Genomic DNA, 20,127 nt, shown 5'->3' on the forward strand with positions numbered 1-20,127 from the left:
CGTGACGCACAGCGTGAGCCCGGCGTAACGTGACGCACAGCGTGAGCCCGGCGTAACGTGACAGTGTGAGCCCGGCGTAACGTGACGCACAGCGTGAGCCCGGCGTTATGTGACAGTGTGAGCCCGGCGTAACATGACGCACAGCGTGAGCCCGGCGTAACGTGACGCACAGCGTGGAAAAATGACGCATGTCCATCAAGTTCAACATTTGGTAAATTTCATCGGGGAGAGATAGTCCATGTATATGTGCACGCGTATGTATATATGTGCGCGCGTATGTATATATGTGCGCGCGTATGTATATATGTGCGCGCGTATGTATATATGTGCGCGCGTATGTATATATGTGCGCGCGTATGTATATATGTGCGCGCGTATGTATATATGTGCGCGCGTATGTATATATGTGCGCGCGTATGTATATATGTGCGCGCGTATGTATATATGTGCGCGCGTATGTATATATGTGCGCGCGTATGTATATATGTGCGCGCGTATGTATATATGTGCGCGCGTATGTATATATGTGCGCGCGTATGTATATATGTGCGCGCGTATGTATATATGTGCGCGCGTATGTATATATGTGCGCGCGTATGTATATATGTGCGCGCGTATGTATATATGTGCGCGCGTATGTATATATGTGCGCGCGTATGTGTATATATATGTGCGCGCGTATGTGTATATATATATGTGCGCGCGTATGTGTATATATATGTGCGTGCGTATGTATATATATGTGCGCGCGTATGTATATATATGTGCGCGCGTATGTATATATATATGTGCGCGCGTATGTATATATGTGCACGCGTATGTATATATGTGCACGCGTATGTATATATCTGCGCGCGTATGTATATATGTGCGCGCGTATGTATATGCGTGTGTGTGTGTGTGTGTGTGTGTGTGTGTGTGTGTGTATGTGTGCATGTATCATCGGGGCAAGATATTCCATGTATTTATGTATATTTGTACGTGGTTATGCGTGTGTGTGTGTGTGTGTGTGTATGTGCAAATCCAATCCTCAAGGCCCCCCCAACAGGTCAGGTTTTCAGGATATCCCAGCTTCAGGTGGCTCAACCAGTCCCTGCTACAGCACAGGGGCCTCAATTACTGGCTCAGTCTTTGACTTTGAAAACCTGACCTGTTGGGGGGAGGGGGGCTTGAGGGCTGAAGTTGAGCCCCCCCCTATTATAAGGGATAAAACCTCCTTCCTGACCCCAGTAACGGCAGGTTTCTCCCTGGATAACACCCTGTGTGCCCCTCTCCTGACAGGTCACCTCCTGTGGCTGCCGTCGTGGCCCCAGTGGCCGGTACATACAGCCCCCCGTCCCCCCACGGCAGCGCGCTCACCCGCAGGAACGGGACGATGTTGTCCTTGGCGATGGCCTGAAGCAGCCGCGGAGCCCCCGTCAGGCTCTGTAACCCGGCTCCGCACGTGGAGAAGAACGAGCCGATGACAATGACCCACGGGGAAGGCCACGACAGAGTCCCCACCACCAGGTTCTTGTTCACTGCGTCTCCGTATCTACAAGGAGGCGAAGGGTTAGCGTGGCACAAGTCTCCGGGTTATTCCATTCCTGTACATCTCTGAGTGTGAGTGTGTGTGTACATCTCCGAGTGTGAGTGGGTGTGTAGATCTCCGAGTGTGTGTGTACATCTCCGAGTGTGAGTGTGTGTGTGTACATCTCCGAGTGTCAGTGGGTGTGTACATCTCCGAGTGTGTGTGTACATCTCCGAGTGTGAGTGTGTGTGTACATTTCCGAGTGTGAGTGTGTACATCTCCGAGTGAGTGTGTGCTAATCTCCGAGTGAGTGTGTGCACATCTCCGAGTGAGTGTGTGTGTGTGTACATCTCCGAGTGTGTGTATATATGGATGGATATGGGTATGTATATATATATATACATACATGTGTATGTACAGTATGTGTGTATGTATTTATATACTTCTAGCAGGCTGATTCCTATTTACATTATAGGGTTAATGGATTCCTCTCACAGGACAGATCCCGTGGGATTCCCAGAATGTGACAGATCCGAGCATTTTCATTCCACTGGGTACTTAAAATGTCTTAAGGAATTGTGGTACCTCGCCCAAACCCCTAAATAAAGTAAAAGAATGAGGTCGCGTGCTGCCAGGGATAGGTACGTAGACAAAAGGGATGTAAGGGTGAAGAACACACCAAAAGATCCCCACTAGGGCGCACCACAGACCTGAGTTGTATTAAATCATGGTCCTTTAGTACGCAAACATACAACATATACAAATTTATTGGGACATAATAGTCTAGATCGCTACATACATTACTTAAAAATACGAAGCTCCTAGTGCCTCTATGATGCTAGAAACTAGCTCAAAAGATGTGTATCAAATGAGGAGAATATACGCGAAAGTTAAATGGCTGTAATTCATTCTGCTTTACCGTTCCCAAAGGAAAACTCCTCTTGAATGAATCATTAGGGTATGGTATTAATATACCTTTAATTTAACCCTAAGTTAATAAGAGGAGGTATGTCTGAGGTTGGGTGTTTGGTATAAGGTTAGCTGTTAGACATCTATATATATTGTTAATATACGTGTACAGAATTATAGCAGTAAACAGTGATGCCGATTGCAATATAGGTATTTGCATGTCTCAATGCTTCATCTTTAATGCACATTCCCTAAGTGTCTATATCCTGCTATGGTGGTGTATTAAATCACTAAAGATTTCATCTAGTTGCTCCGTGTGCCTGGAGTCATCAGTGTATCCTATCAACTATTTGCGCTCTTTATTCCGCAGAGCGAAGATGCACTGTGATCCCATCCACTGATTCCTCCAGTGCAGGAGACGGTGCCTCCCAATAGAGCGCCTGCACAGTGTCCTGCCGCCAGATATCACAAATTTGTACAGGTAAGTATATAAGCATTAACACGGTTAGTCACTATCAGTTATCATAGGCTATCTTATAGTACTATGGCTTTACACTTTAATGATGAGTGTAAACATAAATGCTTTACATGGCAAGTACCTCTGTACACAATGCAGCTGAAAACATTTGTCTGCATAGTCTGGATCCGTTATGGCGACATTGTGTAGTAAGACTTCTGGTCGCTGCAGGCGACGAAACGGACGTCACGTCGGGTTTTTTATATTGCCATGGTGCAGTTTAAAGTTTTAGCATGAAGCTGTCCTAAACGCCTCCAATACCTCTACTTGAGGAAACTATACGTTTAACCGTGCCGGTCTCTAAGCTTCGGATACTATCTCCCAGGCGGCAACATCCACGTGACTGTATTGAGTCGCGTATTTTAACAGACGGTGTACCGCCCGGCTATACTTCAATACAATCACCATTTCAGTAATTCACAAGAGTCTGGGTAACACACGATGTGAAGCATGGTGCAATATCAACCAAAGCTCTACCGCCAACATCGTTCGTGATTATATCCACATATGATGGCAAGTGTATAAAGGGTTAAATTTACCATCATTGATATTTCTCACACCCTGGCCGCAAGGACTGAAGTGGCTCTAATGCTATAACAGTTAGATCTACATCACTGTACTCAAACACCTAACATCTGCTGGCATCTCAGTTTGCCTCTTCAAATAATAACAGACAGGCACCAGAGTCCCAGAACACACTGTTTATCAGGGACCCTTTCAGAGTAATAAAAGCTTACTACACAATGTCACCATAACGGATCCAGACTATGCAGAAAAATGTTTTCAGCTGCATTGTGTACAGAGGTACTTGCCATGTAAAGCATTTATGTTTACACTCATCATTAAAGTCTAAAGCCATAGTACTATAATATAGCCTATGATAACTGATAGTGACTAACAGTGTTAATGCTTATATACTTACCTGTACACATTTGTGATATCTGGCGGCAGGACACTGTGCAGGCGCTCTATTGGGAGGCACCGTCTCCTGCACTGGAGGAATCAGTGGATGGGATCACAGTGCATCTTCGCTCTGCGGAATAAAGAGCGCAAATAGTTGATAGGATACACTGATGACTCCAGACACACGGAGCAACTAGATGAAACCTTTAGTGATTTAATACACCACCATAGCAGGATATAGACACTTGGGGAATGTGCATTAAAGATGAAGCATTGAGACATGCAAATACCTATATTGCAATCGGCATCACTGTTTACTGCTATAATTCTGTACACCTATATTAACAATATATATAGATGTCTAACAGCTAACCTTATACCAAACACCCAACCTCAGACATACCTCCTCTTATTAACTTAGGGTTAAATTAAAGGTATATTAATACCATACCCTAATGATTCATTCAAGAGGAGTTTTCCTTTGGGAAGGGTAAAGCAGAATGAATTACAGCCATTTAACTTTCGCGTATATTCTCCTCATTTGATACACATCTTTTGAGCTAGTTTCTAGCATCATAGAGGCACTAGGAGCTTCATATTTTTAAGTAATTTATGTAGTGATTTAGACTATTATGTCCCAATAAATTTGTATATGTTGTATGTTTGCGTACTAAAGGACCATGATTTAATACAACTCAGGTCTGTGGTGCGCCCTAGTGGGGATCTTTTGGTGTGTTCTTCACCCTTACATCCCTTTTGTCTACTTAAAATGTCTGCCTGCCCTGTGTGCCAGCGAGCCAATCTCCCAGCATCCTCTGCTCCGTCTCCTTCCCCACACAGGAGAAAACGATATCAGCGCAAATCCGCGGGGTAGGACTATGCTGCAGCTTTGTGTACAGGGCAGAAAAGCAGAAGGAAATGTGGGGTATTAGTTAGTAAGATGCCTCACTTGTCCCGCAGCACCGCCCCCTCGATGCAAGCTCCGAACAGCACCACGGTGCTAAAATCTGCCCCGACATGTCAAGGAAACAAATACGACCAGTGCAGGAGCCGGAAATCGGCACGCGTTTCCAAACCTGGGGAGATTCCAAGAAACACCACCCCCCCCCCCCCCAAATCTGTCCAAATATCACAGAGCATAAACTTCACGGAAACCGTCCCCCCAAATCTGCCCAAGTAGCCATCTCCCCTGAACGCCATAATCTCTGGCGCCTTCACCGCGAGGCCTCACAGCGGGTTCGCTGTATTATTTTGGGGGCGTTCCCTCGGAAACGGACACTGCGCATTTGTGCATTAGAAGGGAACAAAAAAATTATCCAAAAGGAAAAATGTCACCACACCAAATTTAAAAAAAAAAAAACAAACGAGAAAACGTTATACTGCAGCATGGCGGTCATTAACCCCATCACTGCTAGAGAGGGCCGCTTTGCACGTTAGCAGCAATGGGGTTAAGCTCTCGGGGTCCTTTATCGGGTACGGCTCTGCCACACCCTATGAAGGACCCCGAGAGGCTCTGAAAGATTGTAACATATCAACTAAAACCATATAAAGTATATCGCTCACTGATGTATGTAATTTGATATTTGTATAATATGATTGTAGCCTAAGATATCAAGGTAGATACCGGCTGCTACCTATGTGCTGATATGAAATGTATTTTCAGAGAAGGAAAAAGGCTTTATGTTGTAAAGACTTTCCCCAGCAAGAAGCACATTAACGGTGCACACCATGGCTGTTAAAACTTAACATTTATTGTGCTTTGATTAAAATAATGGTACACATATACATTAAACTTTATATCCAAAATTAAACAGTGTGTATCGTGTTATTTGAAAACGTAATTAATAAGGAGTGTAAGTATAAGACTCTGTTCATTGATCCATACCCATCATTATTATGTAATCATAGGATACTTATATATAATAATCCTACAATAATGGATAAGTGTATACTCCTGTGTGCAGTTATAGTGGCAATGCTGACATCAATGCTTCCTACCACAGTGAATGAAATCACTTATTACTGGGATAATTGTTAACCAGTGGTCCTGACTGTATGTGACTTAATGCTATATAAGAGCTATGGGTCAGAAACACAGCTCACCTAATTACAGGCGTACCCCGGTTTAAGGACACTCACTTTAAGTACACTCGCGAGTAAGTACATATCGCCCAATAGGCAAACGGCAGCTCACGCATGCGCCTGTCAGCACGTCCTGAACAGCAATACCGGCTCCCTACCTGTACCGAAGCTGTGCGCAAGCGGGGAGACTATAGAGCCTGTTACACATGCGTTATTTACATCAGTTATGCACGTATATTACGTTTGCAGTACAGTACATGCATCGATAAGTGGGAAAAGGTAGTGCTTCACTTTAAGTACATTTTCACTTTTCATACATGCTCCGGTCCCATTGCGTACGTTAATGCGGGTATGCCTGTACTCACCATATACTATGCCTATTGTGCATATACACCCTGGTGAACTGCTGATATAACCAAATATAATGGTATCTCACTATATATAAACGTCATAAACATTATGACACAGTTCTAACATCACTGTATAATTTTACACTCATCTAATTGCAATACAAGGATTACACAGTTATATTAGAAAGAGTGGACAGTGCCCTCAGGTAGGGTGCAATGCACTGCACAGTGAATGGTGAGAGGTAAGTGGATTGATTCCATGCCAGTGACCCTTAAGATTATAATATTGCCAATATTATAGTATCATAAAAGTCATAGACTGCACTGATAAGTGTTCAAAAGTTTACTCAATATCCCTCAATTCAGACATAAATGCCAGTGGTAGAGACTAATAACAAACTAGCACACGGCGGTGCTTTCTGTCAGCATGATACAACCTTGCAAGCTGCCACAGTGTCGATACACGGAGTCTGGCACTCCTCCCGCGATGACGTCACCACGTCCCACGTTCAATGACGTCACCACGTGTACTGCCCAACGCGTTTCCCTCCCACCAGGCAGCTTCGTCAGAGGCTGGTAATTGCAGGGATGTCGGGAACCTATCTTTAAATAGCGTGCTCAGTTGGTATGACAACCATAGTCCAATGGCGCTATAGTATAACTCAGTAAGAGAAATCGCGCGCATTCGCTACAAAGAGGGGATACTCAGCACATCCTGCATTACTACTAATACACATTGTAAAGCTAAGACAAAGCATACCACAATATTAATGATTAAAATAAGATTCTGAGTCATTTGCATTTATTACCAATGCTGTGTCCACGACGTGGGTAACAGAGGGGCTATGAGTCATAATGATAGTGAAGTTGTTAAATAACTAACTGTACCAGCTGATCACCAAGAGGAAATAGAGGGGTACATGCCTTGTCTGATTATACATACCAGGGCATTGTTATGGGGACACCGATTGCATATAATGACATAATAAAGGCACACGTACAAGTGTGTGATTGTTCGTATAGAGGTAATATTGTTGCTAAAGAGACTAAATGAAGGGTGTATAGGTAAATCCCTCATTTAGAACAGAAGGGCTGAGTGTTTTTAATCTATATATCCATTCTGATTCTCTCTTGAGCAACTTGTTATCTATGTCACCACCTCTCATATTACCTTTGATATTGTCGATTCCTATAAATTAATCAAAAAAAATCCTATACATTTTAATCAAAGCCCAATAAATGTTACGTTTTAACAGCCTAGGTGTGCACCGTTAACACATCAACTACTTGTTGGTCCAATAAAAGGCATCATACCCGCCCTCCCTCCTGTGTTACCGCCCTCTGCGCGTGTGAAAGGATACAAACTAGCGACGTGGTGATAATGGCCAGAATGGTTCCAACTGGGATGGATTTTTGAGCGTCCCTCAGGTCTCCGGAGCGGTTACTTCCCGCCATTATACCTGCGGGTGACAAAGGGGCGAGAGGAGCGTCAGCGCGTAAATCAACAAAAAGGTGTGCTTATTTTAATTAGGATTTAATAATGAATCTTCTTTTCCCTCCGCACCTGCCGCCCCGTTTTGTTTTTTTCAGGTCTCGGAGGAGGCAGCAGACGCGGGAAGGAAGGTATCCCCAAATTCAGGCTTCTAATTAGGAATTTCATCTTCCCGGTGGGGGGAGCGTTGGTGATTGACGTGATGTAATATATGTAAAGAAATAAAATAACAGAATAATGGTGAAGCCAGTAGGTTAAAGACCCTATCTATCCCAAGTAATTAGTCTCGCTCACAGACTGGACTGTATGAGAATAGCAGGTCAGGGATCCTCCTCTCTCTGATAGGAGCCCTTCAGGGAATCCCTGGATAAGCCCCCTGGAGTCAGTGCTCACGAATCCCTCAGTGGATAATCACCCGAGAAGTAAAACAGAGAGAGCTCGCAATGGTATAATATTGCTAAAGTGATGTCCTGTATTAGATAAACATATCAGTACCTGCTACTGCCACTGCCGTAATCTCAAATCCTCCCAGGAACAGGTGATCCGATTCTACGCGCTTCGCTGTGGCTTCATCAGGAATCGATTCGATTCCTGACGAGGCCACCGCGAAACGCGTAGAATCGGATCAGCTGTTACTGGGAGGATTGGACATCGCGGCAGTAGCAGGTGTTGGCATCCGAGTGGAACAAAGAGACCATAGAGGACGCTTTCGCCCTGAAGCGAGACGTCAGCGGAAGTGACGTACGCGGATGTGAAGGAGCATACGATCCGGTCAGACAGCGCCACCTCCGTGTTTGTTCTCTCCCATGAAATTCTTGCTATGAGCAAATGTGAGTGTAATACTGATGTGTTTATCTAATACAGGACATCACTTTAGCAATATTATACCATTGCGAGCTCTCTCTGTTTTACTTCTCGGTGATTATCCACTGAGGGATTCGTGAGCACTGACTCCAGGGGGCTTATCCAGGGATTCCCTGAAGGGCTCCTATCAGAGAGAGGAGGATCCCTGACCTGCTATTCTCATACAGTCCAGTCTGTGAGTGAGGCTAATTACTTGGGATAGAGAGGGTCTTTAACCTACTGGCTTCACCATTATTCTGTTATTATATTTCTTTACATATATTACACCACGTCAATAACCAGCGCTCCCCCCACCAGGAAGACGAAATACTACGATTTTGGACTAGTGAACAGTCCAAAAAAAGGGTGTATTGCTGCTTTTTCTTCACTATATATGTTATAATAATTCACTTTTTAAATCACTATTGGGTGGAGGTTTTATTATATTTGCACAACATTTGAGGAATTACTATTTGAAGTTATTACACAGTATTTTGGGTGATATAAACCCCGTTTTTAGTGTGCACTATTTCACTGCACTATATAGAAGCGCCTGGTTCCATTTTCTAATCAGGAAGACAGAAAAGCCCAATGCTACATCCAATGCGCCAAAGTTATTCTTATCAGGAATACAGAATCAGAATAGCATGTGATACCTTTTAATTGATCAGCATGATAGTTTATCAGGTGTAATACTGTGTACACAGCTTCCCAAACCTCACAGGTCTCTTCTTCACATTGTGTACGCAGCTATATTTATGGTGACCTCTTTGACTGGTCAATTAAAAGGTGTCACAACTTACAGTGTATCTACCCTCCTCCCGCACCAATACATAGGGCTCAGTGTGATGGTTCCGGCCCAGTAGGGGCCGCGAGAGCCGCGAGCCCATCCTCACCGGTCACAGATGGGAAGAAGATGCCTACGAGGACGGTGAACGTGGTGGTGATGTCCGCTAACACGTAGAGGTGGAGGTGACTCTTGGATCCCAACACGTCCACCGAGGGCTGGTGAGTTTTCTCCAGGATCTCACCCTTCTCCAGGTAATTACTCCACAGGTTATCTGCACAGGGACAGGGGGGCAGGTCAAGAGCTCCACAGGGGGGGTCAGGTCAGAGGCACACCGAGGGGGGGGGGAGACAGGTCAGAGGCCCACAGGGGGAGGGGAGACAGGTCAGAGGCACACAGTGACACAAACACAGTGACACAGCGACACAGTGGGACACATAATGACAGCGACACAGAGGGACACAGAATGACAGCGACACAGTGGGACACAGAATGACAGCGACACAGTGGGACACAGAATGACAGCGACACAGTGGGACACAGAATGACAGCGACACAGTGGGACACAGAATGACAGCGACACAGTGGGACACAGAATGACAGCGACACAGTGGGACACAATGACAGCGACACAGTGGGACACAGAATGACAGCGACACAGAGGGACACAGAATGACAGCGACACAGTGGGACACAATGACAGCGACACAGTGGGACACAGAATGACAGCGACACAGAGGGACACAGAATGACAGCGACACAGTGGGACACAGAATGACAGCGATACAGTGGGACACAGAATGACAGCGACACAGTGGGACACAGAATGACAGCGACACAGTGGGACACAGAATGACAGCGATACAGTGGGACACAGAATGACAGCGATACAGTGGGACACAGAATGACAGCGACACAGAGGGACACAGAATGACAGCGACACAGTGGGACACAGAATGACAGCGACACAGTGGGACACAGAATGACAGCGATACAGTGGGACACAGAATGACAGCGACACAGTGGGACACAGAATGACAGCGACACAGTGGGACACAGAATGACAGCGATACAGTGGGACACAGAATGACAGCGATACAGTGGGACACCGTGACACACACACAGAGGGACACACATGGACACAGTGACACACACAGTGACCGTGAGTTCAGTCTTTCCCCAGCGGGTACCATAATTGTTTTGGGATAGAGAGGAACGTCTGTATAATGTCAGAACGAAGCCCCCCAGTTTCCGACGCTGCCCAGCGCCCCTTTCCGTCGCAGATATCGCCCCCCACGCACCTGTTAAGATGCCGCTGGCCGCGCCGGGGATCCCCGCGATCTCGCTGACGTTATTTTGAAGGAAATACTCGTCGCACGAAGCGCCGGAGAGGTTAGCCGAGCGGCAGAAGAGCTCCCACAGCGCGGTGGCCACCGTCTCATTGTCCACCACGGCGGTTTTGGCGCAGACGCCGAACTGGTCGCGGGAAAGGGTTCTGTTCCCCAGCACGCAGATCCTGAGCAGAGATACCGAGCGTTATCACGCACGCTGCGTTAACCCAGTCACTGCCAGGGGTCGCTGCAGAGAAGGGGTCAATAACCCCCGCATGTTAACGATTTTCGGTCTTGGTTTCTGCGTTACAGGTACGAAGCCACACCCCGTTACTGCTGCGTTACCCCGTTACTGCTGCGTTAACGCCGGCCCTTCCATTTTGTGCGCGTCTGCTATCACACAGAAATAGTAATAGCCAGGCAGTATAGTAGGGTCCTGAGCCCATGTGGGGGGCTGCGCACTTACTAAGACTCCAAACTGGACCTCAGCGTGGGGGGTGTACCTGCCCCAGTATCAGTGCATCCGAGCTAAAGATGACTGCTTGCATGCATACTGTATAATAAGTGTCTAATAGGAAAGAGGACAATAATCTAATGAACCAGCGAGTTAGAAGTGAACCTGATCGCAGGGCGCATTGAAGGGATACAGGAGATGCCTTGTGTGGAGTATTTAAAGAACCAGCAGCCGCCATTAACAAACAACATCTGTGCTTCCACATATCCTATGAATAGGCAAATGCCCCATGAGCGTATATGTGTTCCTCTTCATTTATACGGTAAACGTACTCACAATTCTGGTGAATGATGTCCTATGGGGCGTGCGTCCAGCCAGGAGGTAACCGAAAGGAGATCCAGGAACAGGAAATAATGGAGCACAGCACTCTGATAAAGCACTACTTTTTAGAGCGAAACGTGTCGGAGGTTGCTTGTTATACCACCGTGTTGTCTGCCTAGCAATAAAAGCTACTTTTTAGCTGCGGAACGCGTCGGACGTTGCTTGTTATACCACCGTGTTGTCTGCCTAGCAATAAAAGCTACTTTTTAGCTGCGGAACGCGTCGGAGGTTGCTTGTTATACCACCATGTTGTCTGCCTAGCAATACAAGCTACTTTTTAGGGCGGAACGCGTCGGAGGTTGCTTGTTACACCACCATGTTGTCTGCCTAGCAATACAAGCTAGTTTTATTGCGGAACGCGTCGGAGGTTGCTTGTTATACCACCATGTTGTCTGCCTAGCAATACAAGCTAGTTTTTAGCTGCGGAACGTGTCGGAGGTTGCTTGTAATACCACCATGTTGTCTGCCTAGCAATACAAGCTACTTTTTAACAGTACATACTGCCCAAGCCCCAGATTTTTTGGAATTGCCGTGCTCCGTTTTTTTCCTGGATCTCCTTTCGTTAGCGATAGTCTGAGCCGGCAATAAGAGTTATTAATTAGGGGTTCAGGGGACAAATATTTTAATATTTCTTAGCAGGGGGGGCACAGTGTGATAAAGGCAGGGAACCGCTGGTGTATTCCGGGCCCTTCCAGCGCTGCAGGGGTTACGCTCGCTCACTTACGGAAATGCTGGAGGGTCAAAGATGGACTTGATGCCCCCGGCGTAGATGGACAGGATGGAGATTATGACGCAGGCCAGGAACAGGGAGGCAAACTTATTAACGTATTTCACCCCCACAAACACCACGATCACCATCAGGGTGAGGAAAATGGTGCCGTAAACGCGCATGTTGTTTAGCTTGGCGCTGGAGTCCTCGTGGGGGTTGGGAGAATGGAAGATGGCCGCCGCCGGAGCGATGTATACCTGCAACAGAAAGGAGAGAAGGGCTGAGTGTGTAACCTCTGCAGGGCAGGGCTTCCCTCTCTATTTAATATCTCTGCAAGGCGCTCCGGGGGGGGGGGGCGGTAGATTCTGCAAGAGATCTAACCCTTTCCATGCCAATAACACATTGCAGCGCAGTGTAACGCCACGCAGAGCAGTACAACAGCACGCTGGAACGCCACGCAGGGCAATGGCCTACCACGCAGGGCAATGGCCTAACACGCAGGGCAATGGCCTAACACGCAGGGCAATGGCCTAACACGCAGGGCAATGGCCTAACACGCAGGGCACTGGCCTAACACGCAGGGCAATGGCCTAACACGCAGGGCAATGGCCTAACACGCAGAGCGTTCCAACGCCACGCAGAGCGTTCCAACGCCACGCAGAGCGTTCCAACGCCACGCAGAGCGTTCCAACGCCACGCATAGTGATTTGTTGCTTACTGTGATAACAGGTCCCTGTGCGGACACGTTAAAACAGTGATACAGTCTGACCGCAGACACGGATATATACAGTAATATACACAGCTTTGCACACCGGCACCCCACGCCCCACACTGGCACCCCACGCCCCACACTGGCACCCCACGCCCCACACTGGCACCCCACGCCCCACACTGGCACCCCACGCCCCACACTGGCATCCCACACCCCACACTGGCATCCCACGCCCCACACTGGCACCCCACACCCCACACCCCACACTGGCACCCCACACTGGCACCCCACGCCCCACCCCACGCCCCACGTTAGTTTCTTACCAAGAGGATCTCGATGGCTCCCAGAATATACATCGCTCCAGCAAACGTGGTCCCCAAATAGAAGCAGAGACCCACGGCCCCCCCAAACTCCGGCCCGAGGGAGCGCGAGATCATGAAATACGAACCACCGGCTGCAACGAGAAAATGGGCGAGATCGTTAACCCCATAAACACCGAGCATTATATTAAGTCTTGTGCACTGCAGTGGTGTGGTTACCCTCAAATAACCAGCCTTTTATGGGCCTTCCCAATCTCTGCCAACAACACATTAACCCCGTGACAGAGGGGCTTGCAATGCAAGGGGTTAACAGTGTCTTGGGAAGGAAAGGGGTTAAGCAACAAGTCACTAGATACCTGGGACCACGCCGTTGGTCGCGATGGCGCTCATCGATATGGTCGTCAGGAGAGTCTGGGGGAGAGAGGAGCGCGCGTTAAAATAATGACAATGAGGCATGAGGACACGTGGTGACAGAGCGATCCCCTCCCACGGTCAGCGCCACGCTCTGCGCCACGCTCCCAGGAGCCGGTTATATAGGAACGTTTCCCCGTAAGAAATACCCCACTCCGCAGCTGACCACGTTTCCATGATTATGTTACCAAGAGTGGTCAACCGTCTCTGTTCTCATTCGCGGACCTCTGTCCCGTCCCATTCTGTGACCGCCCCCCCCCCCCACGCCCCCTTTAGCCGCCTTCCCCTGTGCCCTCTGACGCATGGTGATGCGCCCCCACCACCTTCGGCCTATCCCCCGTCCCCCATGATGCAGGGCGACGCCCCCATCCCCCCTGACGCAGGGCGACGCCCCCGTCCCCCCTGACGCAGGGCAACGCCCCCGTCCCCCCTGACGCAGGGCAACGCCCCCGTCCCCCCTGACGCAGGGCAATGCCCGTCCCCCCTGACGCAGGGCAACGCCCCCGTCCCCCCTGACGCAATGCCCCCGTCCCCCCTGACGCAGGGCAACGCCCCCGTCCCCCCTGACGCAGGGCGATGCCCGTCCCCCCGGACGCAGGGCGATGCCCCCGTCCCCCCTGACGCAGGGCAACGCCCCCGTCCCCCCTGACGCAGGGCAACGCCCCCGTCCCCCCTGACGCAGGGCAACGCCCCCGTCCCCCCTGACACAGGGCAACGCCCCCGTCCCCCCTGACGCAGGGCGATGCCCGTCCCCCCGGACGCAGGGCGATGCCCGTCCCCCCTGACGCAGGGCGATGCCCCCGTCCCCCCTGACGCAGGGCAATGCCCCCGTCCCCCCTGACGCAATGCCCCCGTCCCCCCTGACGCAGGGCAACGCCCCCGTCCCCCCTGACGCAGGGCGATGCCCGTCCCCCCGGACGCAGGGCAATGCCCCCGTCCCCCCCTGACGCAGGGCAACGCCCCCGTCCCCCCTGACGCAGGGCGATGCCCCGTCCCCCCCTGACGCAGGGCAACGCCCCCGTCCCCCCTGACGCAGGGCAATGCCCCCGTCCCGCCTGACGCAGGGCGATGCCCCCGTCCCGCCTGACGCAGGGCGATGCCCCCGTCCCCCCGGACGCAGGGCGATGCCCCCGTCCCCCCGGACGCAGGGCGATGCCCCCGTCCCCCCGGACGCAGGGCGATGCCCCCGTCCCCCCGGACGCAGGGCGATGCCCCCGTCCCCCCGGACGCAGGGCGATGCCCCCGTCCCGCCTGACGCAGGGCAATGTACTCACACAGCAGCAGCAGATCAGGACGATGAGGAGGGTCTGTAGGACTCCGGCCATTCCCACTATCCAGGTCAGCCGGAGGAACAGGATCACCCCGAAAATGTTCTGAAGGCACGGCAGGTACACCCCCATCAGCGTGCCCATACTGGGGGACTGAGGGACACAAAGGGGGCGCGATGAGCGGACAGCAAAACCATTAACCCGCTCCTTGTGTGAGGAGGGACCGCGGCGGAGGGTGAGGAGGGACCGCGGCGGAGGGTGAGGAGGGACCGCGGCGGAGGGTGAGGAGGGACCGCGGCGGAGGGGGAGGAGGGACCGCGGCGGAGGGTGAGGAGGGACCGCGGCGGAGGCTGAGGAGGGACCGCGGCGGCGGGTGAGGAGGGACCGCTGCGGAGGGTGAGGAGGGACCGCTGCGGAGGGTGAGGAGGGCTGCGGCGGAGGGTGAGGAGGGACCGCTGCGGAGGGTGAGGAGGGCTGCGGCGGAGGGTGAGGAGGGAGCGCTGCGGAGGGTGAGGAGGGAGCGCTGCGGAGGGTGAGGAGGGCAGCGGCGGAGGGGGAGGAGGGACCGCGGCGGAGGGTGAGGAGGGACCGCGGCGGAGGGTGAGGAGGGACCGCGGCGGAGGGTGAGGAGGGACCGCGGCGGAGGGTGAGGAGGGACCGCGGCGGAGGGTGAGGAGGGACCGCGGCGGAGGGTGAGGAGGGACCGCGGCGGAGGGGGAGGAGGGACCGCGGCGGAGGGGGAGGAGGGACCGCGGCGGAGGGGGAGGAGGGACCGCGGCGGAGGGGGAGGAGGGACCGCGGCGGAGGGTGAGGAGGGACCGCGGCGGAGGGTGAGGAGGGACCGCGGCGGAGGGTGAGGAGGGACCGCGGCGGAGGGGGAGGAGGGACCGCGGCGGAGGGGGAGGAGGGACCGCGGCGGAGGGGGAGGAGGGACCGCTGCGGAGGGTGAGGAGGGACCGCTGCGGAGGGTGAGGAGGGACCGCTGCGGAGGGTGAGGAGGGACCGCTGCGGAGGGTGAGGAGGGACCGCGGCGGAGGGGGAGGAGGGACCGCGGCGGAGGGGGAGGAGGGACCGCTGCGGAGGGTGAGGAGGGACCGCGGCGGAGGGTGAGGAGGGACCGCGGTCGGAGGGTGAGGAGGGACCACTGCGGAGGGTGAGGAGGGACCGCTGCGGAGGGTGAGGAGGGAGCGCTGCGGAGGGTGAGGAGGGAGCGCTGCGGAGGGTGAGGAGGGACCGCTGCGGAGGGTGAGGAGGGAGCGCTGCGGAGGGTGAGGAGGGAGCGCTGCGGAGGGGGAGGAGGGAGCGCTGCGGAGGGTGAGGAGGACCGCTGCGGGGGGTGAGGAGGGAGCGCTGCGGAGGGTGAGGAGGGACCGCTGCGGAGGGGGAGGAGGGACCGCTGCGGAGGGTGAGGAGGGACCGCTGCGGAGGGGGAGGAGGGACCGCGGCGGAGGTTGAGGAGGGACCGCGGCGGAGGGGGAGGAGGGACCGCTGCGGAGGGGGAGGAGGGACCGCGACGGAGGGTGAGGAGGGCCGCTGCGGAGGGTGAGGAGGGAGCGCTGCGGAGGGGGAGGAGGGACCGCTGCGGAGGGGGAGGAGGGACCGCTGCGGAGGGGGAGGACGGACCGCTGCGGAGGGGGAGGAGGGACCGCTGCGGAGGGGGAGGAGGGACCGCTTCGGAGGGTGAGGAGGACCGCGACGGAGGGTGAGGAGGGACCGCGGTCGGAGGGTGAGGAGGGACCGCTTCGGAGGGTGAGGAGGACCGCTGCGGAGGGTGAGGAGGGACCGCGGCGGAGGGTGAGGAGGGACCGCGGCGGAGGGGGAGGAGGGACCGCGACGGAGGGTGAGGAGGGACCGCTGCGGAGGGTGAGGAGGGACCGCGGCGGAGGGGGAGGAGGGCCCGCGACGGAGGGTGAGGAGGGACCGCGGCGGAGGGGGAGGAGGGACCGCGGCGGAGGGGGAGGAGGGACCGCGACGGAGGGTGAGGAGGGACCGCGGCGGAGGGGGAGGAGGGACCGCGACGGAGGGTGAGGAGGGACCGCGGCGGAGGTTGAGGAGGGACCGCGGCGGAGGTTGAGGAGGGACCGCTGCGGAGGGTGAGGAGGGACCGCGGCGACATCGTGGTAGCAGCGGCAGACGCCCTGGTGGTGGCAGCAGAGGACGTCCTTGTTGAGCGGGTGGGAGCCGTGGAACACGTGACTGGAGCAGGAGCGTTACTATTGGACAGACGGGGAGGAGCTGGCTGTCCAATAGTAACGCTCCTGTCACATGTTCCCCGGGGCATCAGCTGCGATGTGTTCCACGGCTCCCACCCCATCAACAAGGACGTCCTCTGCTGCCACCACCAGGGCGTCTGCCGCTGCTACCACGATGTCGCCGCCGTCCTCCTCTCCCTCCACCGCAGGTAATTCAATGCTACCCGGCCGGGTACCCACTAACCGGCCCGGCAAAATGTCTCTTTTTCCCGGGTACCCAGTCTCCTTTAACTTAGAGGACTCGTACAACACAAAATAAGAGAATAATATGGCAGGGGGAGGGGGGGGTTACATTATTACATTGGAGGGTGCTCCGCCAGGAGGGAGCGCGCGCAAGGAGGGAGCGTGCGCAAGGAGGGAGCGTGCTCCAGGAGGGAGCGTGCGCCAGGAGGGAGCGCGCGCAAGGAGGGAGCGCGCGCAAGGATGGAGCGCGCGCAAGGAGGGAGCGCACGCAAGGAGGGAGCGCGCGCAAGGAGGGAGCGTGCGCCAGGAGGGAGCGCACGCAAGGAGGGAGCGCGCGCAAGGAGGGAGCGCGCGCAAGGAGGGAGCGCGCGCAAGGAGGGAGCGCGCGCAAGGAGGGAGCGCGCGCAAGGAGGGAGCGCGCGCAAGGAGGGAGCGTGCGCCAGGAGGGAGCGTGCGCCAGGAGGGAGCGTGCGCCAGGAGGGAGCGCACGCCAGGAGGGAGCGCGCTGCGCCAGGAGGGAGCGCGCGCCAGGAGGGAGCGCGCGCAAGGAGGGAGCGTGCGCAAGGAGGGAGCGTGCGCCAGGAGGGAGCGCACAGATCCACCTCATGGAATTATAGTCTAGTTACATAGTAGATGAGGTTGAAAACAGACACGTCCATCAAGTTCAACCCTATGCTAAATTAGACAACAGATACTTTATCCTCTATCTATACTTCCTTGTTGATCCAGAGGAAGGCAAACAAAAAACCCCAGTATCATATCATCCAATGATATCTCATAAGGGGAAAATAAATTCCTTCCTGACTCCAAGAATTGGCAATCGGATTAATCACTGGATCAACATCCTTCCCATGTATACTTATTTGGTATATCCCTGTATACCTTTCCTTTCTAAAAGATGTCCAACCTTTTTTTGAACAAATCTATTGTATCTGCCATCACAGTCTCCATGGGTAATGAATTCCACATTTTAACTGCCCTTACTGTAAAGAACCTTTTCCTTAAGGATCAGCCCGTGTCAGGGGGGCGACGTCCCAGACACGGGAAGGCTTTATGCGTGTGGCAGCGCGGCACATACAGAGAAAGGTCTTTAGGCTTTCTCTGTAATACAAATCATTTGGCTTGAAGTAATGTGCAGGATATTGACGGGCGGTGATGGGCACGCAGGCACGCCATGAAGAATCAATGCTGTGATCACACACAGCCCTCGGGCGCAACACAACACAGAACTCATTATAAACTGTGAAACCCGGGCTACGAAGCAGAAATAACCTGTCAGGGAAAGTAACATCAGCATTACACGGACTCACTGAAGCTGCTTAACCAGTTCAGTTTCATATAGGCTGCACTGCTGGAATTTGGTTACCATCAAGAATCAAGCGATGCATTGTAAAGGATGGGTAACAGAGGTTGGGAAAGCTCTGTACATGTGAAGAAGAGACCTGTGAGGTTTGGGAAAGCTCTGTACATGTGAAAAAGAGACCTGTGAGGTTTGGGAAAGCTCTGTACATGTGAAAAAGAGACATGTGAGGTGTGGGAAAGCTGTGCACATGTGAAGAAGAGACCTGTGAGGTTTGGGAAAGCTCTACATGTGAGGAAGAAACCTGTGAGGCATAGTAAGCTCTGTACATGTGAAGAAAAGACCCGTGAGGTTTGGAAAGATCTGTATATGTGAAGAAGAGACCTGTAAGCTTTGGAAATCACTGTAGATGCGAAGAAGAAACCTGTGAGGTTTCAGTAGCTCTGTACATGTTTATCGCATCTAGGAACCCTCTTGTGGACTTATCAAAACGTTATCACAATCTAAACGTAAATACATTTCTGCAAGATGAATGTAAGGAGTGGGAAGCTCCAAGGCTAATACTGACACTGAACACGGTCAGTGTGAGAGACACTTCTAGCCTTATCTACAATGCTTATTACATGCTACGGAAACCACCAGCCCATGCCAGAGGACACACGCGAGTGCATCCTACTCAAGCATTGAAGAGCAGTGAAAGAAACGCAGAGAGGTGTGAGAGAAGAGAGGGAGAGAGGGAGAGAGAAAGAGAGGGGGAGAGAAAGAGAGGGGGAGAGAAAGAGAGGGGGAGAGAAAGAGAGGGGGAGAGAAAGAGAGGGGGAGAGAAGAGAGGGGGAGAGAAGAGAGGGGGAGAGAAGAGAGGGGGGAGAGAAGAGAGGGGGAGAGAAGAGAGGGGGAGAGAAGAGAGGGGGAGAGAAGAGAGGGGGAGAGAAGAGAGGGGGAGAGAAGAGAGGGGGAGAGAAGAGAGGGGGAGAGAAGGAGAGAGAAGATTGAAGGCATTGAAGAGCAGTGACAGAAAGGCAGATATGTGATGGCTTGTGAGGAGGAGAAGATCCAATCAGTGAAGTTAGAAGTGAGAGAGAGGAACATATGGAGAGGAGGGAGAGGGCTTAATTGGCTAATGGGATTGGGTGAGGCCGAGAGCAGAAGGTACGAGAGGTCAGAAGAGGCACAGCGTATCGGGAGCTAAACTCCCCAGTAAGGCAGCAGCAATCCCATTAGTTTCCTACAAATCCCAGGAGAATAATGTCAGATCTCCAGTACAGGTCGGCGTGTCCAGATCAGAGGGGGGCTGTGCAGGAAATATACTGCATAATATATCTCTCCCCGGGCGGGGGTCCCCCCCGTCTGTACGGTTTTAGGGTTCACACCGGACTGTTACTAAACCTGGGAAAGGGGTGTCCCCACTGGTGG

The 20,127-nt window shown here is 52.7% G+C and overlaps 1 protein-coding gene across 1 annotated transcript in view; it reads right to left on the bottom strand.

Moving 5' to 3' along the window:
* The window catches only part of SLC12A4 (solute carrier family 12 member 4), a 67,694-nt gene that overhangs the window by 26,409 nt on the left and 21,158 nt on the right, over positions 1-20,127 (bottom strand). The window contains 9 exon segments of the mRNA XM_075576950.1: positions 1,360-1,534; positions 4,789-4,846; positions 7,633-7,731; positions 9,503-9,667; positions 10,695-10,909; positions 12,284-12,525; positions 13,304-13,434; positions 13,657-13,711; positions 14,986-15,132. Coding sequence (XP_075433065.1) covers positions 1,360-1,534; positions 4,789-4,846; positions 7,633-7,731; positions 9,503-9,667; positions 10,695-10,909; positions 12,284-12,525; positions 13,304-13,434; positions 13,657-13,711; positions 14,986-15,132 — 1,287 coding nt within the window.

Source organism: Ascaphus truei, chromosome 19, assembly GCF_040206685.1.
Source record: "Ascaphus truei isolate aAscTru1 chromosome 19, aAscTru1.hap1, whole genome shotgun sequence".
NCBI classification, from domain to species: domain Eukaryota; kingdom Metazoa; phylum Chordata; class Amphibia; order Anura; family Ascaphidae; genus Ascaphus; species Ascaphus truei.